At 44.2% G+C, this 6,272-nt stretch overlaps 1 protein-coding gene across 2 annotated transcripts; it reads right to left on the minus strand.

The window, feature by feature from the left end:
* Positions 1-483: 483 nt before the first annotated feature.
* Positions 484-5,937, minus strand: LOC115840261 (procathepsin L). Of its 2 annotated transcripts, none has more exons than XM_030832921.2 (8): positions 5,781-5,937; positions 4,465-4,601; positions 4,035-4,157; positions 3,792-3,938; positions 3,469-3,693; positions 2,849-3,014; positions 1,857-1,974; positions 484-1,100 (listed from the first exon to the last, which is right to left on the minus strand). In XM_030832921.2, the coding sequence occupies exons 2-8, from the start codon at positions 4,588-4,590 to the stop codon at positions 1,001-1,003; spliced, it is 1,005 nt and encodes a 334-aa protein (XP_030688781.1). In that variant the 5' UTR covers positions 4,591-4,601; positions 5,781-5,937; the 3' UTR covers positions 484-1,000. The 2 variants fall into 2 exon arrangements, with proteins under 2 accessions (XP_030688781.1, XP_060157127.1); XM_060301144.1 differs by lacking the exon at positions 5,781-5,937 and adding an exon at positions 5,614-5,760.
* Positions 5,938-6,272: the final 335 nt, after the last annotated feature.

The raw sequence follows: 6,272 nt of genomic DNA on the forward strand, positions 1-6,272 counted from the left end.
AATCGTCCCTAATTCACCCAGAAGTTTGGCATATTTCCTTCCCATCTTTTAAATATACAAAAATACTGTTATTTGTATTTACTATCTGTGTAACCATATGCTTGAGCTGTTTTGTTCCTTTCTGAGTTTTTTAATTCAGAGATTAGGTAGCTAAGCCCAAGTTTGACCTAGTGATCTCTCATCAATCTTCTGAGGCCAGAGGACTATTTTTCTAGGCCAGCCTCATTTCTTATGGATCTTGAACAGATTTCTCCAGTTACTAACAAGCACCTGAAATTTGTTAATCACAACCATTAAATTTACTTTTGGGAACACTAGGTAACATGGTTGACATAAAATCTGCATATTTATAACTAGAATATCTGCAGAGCCACCCAGTGTCTTTCTCCTAATGAATCATTTGCACATTCAGTTATGTCTTTATAGCCCAATTATATACCCCAACTACTACAAGTTAATGCATTAAAAAGAGAAAGTTCCACCTTTACGTGTTGAATTAAAATTTATTGTAAAAGGTAAAGTTTTATGTATCCTTTTAAAAAATGAAAATTCAAAAGTCTTAGAGTTAAGCAATGAGTCTTCAACATTATAAAGCTATTTATAACAGTAATTAAAGTAGTGTTTGGGGCTTCCCTGGTGGCGCAGTGGTTGAGAGTCCCCCTGCCGATGCAGGGGACACGGGTTCATGCCCCGGTCTGGGAAGATCCCACATGCCGCGGAGCGGCTGGGCCCCTGAGCCATGGCTGCTGAGCCTGCGCGTCCGGAGCCTGTAATCCGCAACGGGAGAGGCCACAACAGTGAGAGGCCCGTGTACCACACACACACACACAAAAGTAGTGGTAACATCTAACCCTTACAAAAATGTCACAGAATTCAAATCACAACTTGGATCCTCAATGGTTCAGTATCTTATCTTATACAATAAGGGTTTGGCCAGTTTTAAGATAAAATTCCTCCAGGTATGCTGTCCTCAAGTTCTCTATTATCACCATCCATCAGCTCACACAATGGGATAGCTGGCTGCTGTGGCAATTCCACAATGGTTGTTCTTGTCTTTGGCCATTTTTATGTAGCCATTCCAGCCCCATTCTGGACCCCAACTGAAAGAAGAACATGTTTTCCATTTTATACAAAGCATCGAGTACATATTACCTTCATTAATAATAATAACAACTAATAATTAAAATAGTGCATAGCATGTATCAGGTACTATTCTAAGTTCTGTTACATATATTTATAAGTATATTAACTCCTGTGGGTCCTTATCTTAACTTTTTAAGATAGGAAACTGAGGCAGAACTGGCATTCCAATGTAGCAGTCTGTCTCCTCAGGCTCATCTCAGTTAAAGAACTTTAGCTGTGAAAATTGATCCTCACAACCCTCAAAGACCTCTGAGAGCTGGGAGTAGAATGCAATGACAGGATATCAAATGATTATCAGAAAGGATGCACAGAGGCCACTGGACTCTTGGACAATCTTTCAGACTTAAAGAATGAGCAGAGGCAGATGTTTCTGCCCACCACTCCTTGTTCAAAAATTAGAGACAGAAAAAGGAAACCAGCCCTCAACTCTACAGGTGCAAAATCCTTTATATGAAACCCCTGGGGCTGGATGTGTTTCTGAATTAAGAAAATTTTCAGAATTTAGAAATGCAATGTTACAAATACATAATAATAACCCCAACAAACTTGCTACAGAATCTTATAATCACATATCAGTATTTCTGTGTTTAAGTGGGAGAAAGACTTCTGGGATTTCAAAATTGAACTTTTTTGGACCTGGAATCAAATACTGCTTCCAAATAAGGATTCCCTTTTCAATCTAAAATATAAATATAACATTTGGAGTTTTATACCTGTTCTTGACAATCCAAAATTTATTGTTATTTGAATCTGTTCCTTCAAAGCCATAGCCAACCACCAAAACACCATGATCCAGGTCTTCGCTGCTGCATTCTGAATCATAATAAATACCTGGGAGAGTAAAATTCAACGTTAGGGTGAGGAGTTCCAAGTGACACATGACAGTAACCCAAGCTACCAACCAATTAAGAGAAGTATCTCAAAATTCAGTGAAATGTCATAAACAAATTCCAAATAAGACTTAAATATTTGACCAAAAATAGTAACGGCTGATGAAAAGGAAAAAGAAAAATTTAACTCACTAGAAATCAACAAAATTCAACAAAATCTTAGATATATTTTCTACTTAAAAAGTATTTCCAATAATAAGACCTAGTTATCAAGGTTAAGGTGATTTAGGCATTCAACTACTAACTACTAATATTAATTAGCATAATCCTTTCTACTCCTTGAATGCCAACTAAGAAAACAGCACAAAACAAAAAAATACTTGGGCTTCCCTAGTGGCGCAGTGGTTGAGAGTCCGCCTGCGGATGCAGGGGATGCAGGTTCCTGGCCCGGTCCGGGAAGATCCCACATGTCGCGGAGCGGCTGGGCCCATGAGCCATGGCCGCGGAGCCTGCGCGTCCGGAGCCTGTGCTCCGCAACGGGAGAGGCCACAACAGTGAGAGGCCCGCATACCGCAAAAAAAAAAAAAAAAACTTGAACCACAGGGTTCTTTACAGATCTAACTAAAATAGTAAAAAACTTTTGGAAAAAGGGACCAACAATTGAAGAATAGTTACATAGCCATTTAAAAATATTTATGAAGTTTGTCATCATGAGAAAATGCTTAAAGTATGTCAAATGGAAACATCATTGTTATTAAATGCATACACTCAAAATTCTACAGTCCTAGAAAACAGGACTCCATACCAGAGTCAATCATGGTCATATTTTCCACTTTTCCCTGCCTGAATTTCTATAATAAAACAAAAACACCTACCTGATTTATAGAACTGGAAGGATGTATGGCCTGCATCAATAGCAACAGAGATGGGCCCCACAGTTGCCACTGCCTTCATAAGGGCCTTCTCCCGCTGAGGGATGTCCACGAAGCCAGTGTCATTGACAGCAGAACACTCGGGCTTATACTTACAGCTGTTTGTTTCCTTTTAAAGATAAAGGGAAAGGGACTTGATTATTACCATCCACCTTATGAGGAACATGAATTATAGGACCATAAGACGCAGCAGTTTGCAGCTTAATAATTTCTAAGTCAATTTTGTTATAAAGCAGCCCAACAAAATGCTATTGATTGGTTTGAAATGGAAAAATTAGTAGATATTTCTTCAGTAAGACCAATTAGGTCTACCTGGCCATAAGAAATTTTTCACTATGGAGAAATATGCATTATAGGCAGAATGGTGTACATATTCTTCACATTACATAGAAGTAAGACAAGCTATGTTAACCATCTAATCAGAGACCTGTGCAACAGCTGATAATTTATAATGACAGTTCTGACAGTTTACATCTAAAATGTGAATGCTGAATAAGATGTCTGTTATCTCTGAAAGTGTTCAAAAGCAGAGCTGTAATGACAAGATAAGGAGCTCCTTTTACCTTTCCAAGATATGGATAGGACTCCTCTGTGTCCAGGCCTCCATTGTCCTTAACATACTGGAAGGCATTATCCATTAAGCCACCACTGCAACCCTCATTGCCTTGAGGCCGAGAGCAGTCCACCAGGTTCTGCTCACTCAGTGAGACAAGTTTGCCAGTTTTCCAGAACATCTGTCCTTCAAGGGCGCCAGTGGCACTAAAAGCCCAACAAGAACCACACTGACCCTGAAAATAAAAAAGCCATCAGTTTACAAGACAAAGACCAACAACAGCCCATATACCTAAACATTCTTAAGAAAATCTGAATCTGAATACTGTCATACCTGATTCTTCACAGGAGTTACATAGCCTTTCTTAGTCCAATCCACAGATTTGGGAACTTCAAGAAAGAGAGGTTCATGGAACACTTTCCCCTTCTTGTGCTTCTGGATTTGAAAGCCATTCATCACCTGCTTAAATTCTTCACTGGTCTTTAAGGAAAAGTAAATAAAATGTTGAAGAAGTTATTTTGCTAAAGTACTGAGAAGAGGAGGCACAAAAAGTTCAGCAACTCATGCCACACTCACCATGTCACCAAAGGCATTCATTGCCATGGTGAAGCCATGTTTCCCTTGGCTGTATTCCTGATTGTGTAGGTCAATCATTTTCATATTCTTCTCCCACACTGCTCTCCTCCATCCTTCTTCATTCTAGATGCAAACATATAACTGGTCATTTTTACTTCTATTTAAAACCCAACCCATGTTCACCAAATGGATTTGCAGACAGAGAAAAAGAAAAACTGTTGTCAGGGATGGCTTTATGCTTCTGAGAGCTGTTCTCCAAACACTGACACAGGAAAATATGCCCATGCTGTGCTCAGAAATAGGTGCCATTAAGTTCCTGCCTTGATAAAAGCTAAAACAACTACTCCAGAAACTACTCTCCGGCTGTAAACTCCAACAGCATGGACGATTGTCTGTGAGGTCCCTCTGGAAATTTTCAGATGTTACCAACCATGCCATACAGTCTCCCGTGTGTTGCCTTCCACTGGTACCAGTGTGCATCTAACATTTGATCAAGTTTTGGAGCAGCTGAGGCTATTCCCAAGCAAAGGGCAGTCAGGAAGAGTGAAGGATTCATGTTTCAAAAACCTAGGAAAGAAAAAGAATTAGTATTTGATGAGGCCAATGCTTTAAAAAGCCATCCTACTTTCTCCTGGATGTTATAGCCACTATGGTGGACTAAGAACATTTAAATGATCTTCTCAAATATTTACGGAAAGTCTGTGAAAGAAGGCTAAAGATATGGGTGGAGAAAAACAGGTCAAAGACTTAACACAGTGGAGGTATTTGATTCAGCCATCAAAATGAAAAACAGGCTGAAAAGTGCTATAGGAATTGAAACAGACTTCACTATGAGTGCAATGATAATTGAGGTTTTGATAAGAATTTCTGCCACAACTTATGTGTCGGCATCTTAAGGCAATAACTAGGAAACCGTTGGTCCAGGTTATTTACTGAACGTATGGAGGTGACCCAAGAATTTTATTTATCAGGACGCCTGATCCTAAGTAGGGACAGACATGGATCTCAAAGAGTTAGATGGCTACCTCACACCTTTCTTCTTGGCTAATAAACAGCAGGGGGTGAGATATGACTTCGAATCTCTGCTATACCTAAATTGAAATCTTTCTAAAAAGCCTTCCCAGGAGAAGGTGGGCAGGAGTGCACACTGCACTCTACCGTCCCTACCCTTGTCCTGTGTAGCCCACACCCCCTCCCTCGCCCTCCAGACCGGGCACGCGATCACGTGGCACGACGGCGCCCAGAGCCCCCAGTTCTCGTGCCCGGTCAGGGCCAGACTCTTGGGGCTCAAAGAACCCGTCTGGTTTGAGCCCGCACCCGCGCTGTAGGCGGGGCCAGGCCGGGGACTTGCTGCCCAGCTCCCAGCCCTTCGCACACTCCCGTCGCTTCCAGAGGCTGTTTACGGCGGCGCAGGGAGCGACGGGCCCCTTAGCCCGGAGTTCGGGGGTCACACTGCCGCGACCGACCCGAACTTGTGCCTGCCACCTCCCAGAGGCTGACCGGCCTAGGACCTCCCCCGCCCCCCGGGTGGCGTCAGCTCTGCCCTGGGTTTACCAAATAGCCCTGCCCCCTTCCCCACCTCAGGCTGCCAAAGCTTGAGGGAGCGCCGACCCAGCCTCATCAACTCCCGGCGGGCAGACGCTGTCGTTCCTGCGGGTCGCGCGTGCCCCCTCACCCGAGTCCCTGGATATCCCTCCCTCCAGTCCCCGTCCCTGACCCGCCTCGGCCCCAGACTAGGTCGCTGACCTGCGGCTGCCACAGCTGCGCAGGCGCACTCCACGGACGCACGTAGCTCTCCCCAGGTCTCCGAGGCCGGAGGTTCTGGCCGGGTCGTGTCTGACTCTGCCTTTAAGGCCCTGGTTTGCGGCCCGGCCGCCCCTGCCCCCACCGCCTGCCCGCGCCGCGATTGGCTGAGCTGGCCAGTGGGCAGGGCCTCCGGGCGTGAGTACTCTGCGCTCGTGATGCGACTCTGTCCCAACTTGTCCCAGGGAGGGCAGTGGTAGCCTCAGTGGAACCGAAGACGAAGAGCTGGGGGCCCCTGGGCAGCGCTGAGGAGGAGTCCGGCGTCTCTGGGGACCTGGATCAACTAATTACCTCGATTGCGCTCGGCCGGTGGTTCACGAAAAAGAAGCAACAGGGAGGCCCAAGAGGATTTTCAGCGTAACCCTGTGCCTCCTTTGGTCCTAGAGTTTTTGGTGAAAGTCTGCAGGAGGGCTGAGAACTGACTAGTTTAGGGGT

This window comes from Globicephala melas, chromosome 6 (genome assembly GCF_963455315.2).
Source record: "Globicephala melas chromosome 6, mGloMel1.2, whole genome shotgun sequence".
In the NCBI taxonomy this organism is placed as follows: Eukaryota; Metazoa; Chordata; class Mammalia; order Artiodactyla; family Delphinidae; genus Globicephala; species Globicephala melas.

Excerpts from the sequence above, each read along its gene's own strand:
- LOC115840261 (XM_030832921.2), bottom strand. The coding sequence starts at position 4,590 with ATGAATCCTTCACTCTTCCTGACTGCCCTTTGCTTGGGAATAGCCTCA. Across the intron at positions 4,158-4,464 it reads ACGGGAGACTGTATGGCATG|AATGAAGAAGGATGGAGGAG; the intron begins GTTGGTAACATC and ends GTTTGCATCTAG. Across the intron at positions 3,015-3,468 it reads CCTATCCATATCTTGGAAAG|GAAACAAACAGCTGTAAGTA; the intron begins GTAAAAGGAGCT and ends TATCTTTAAAAG.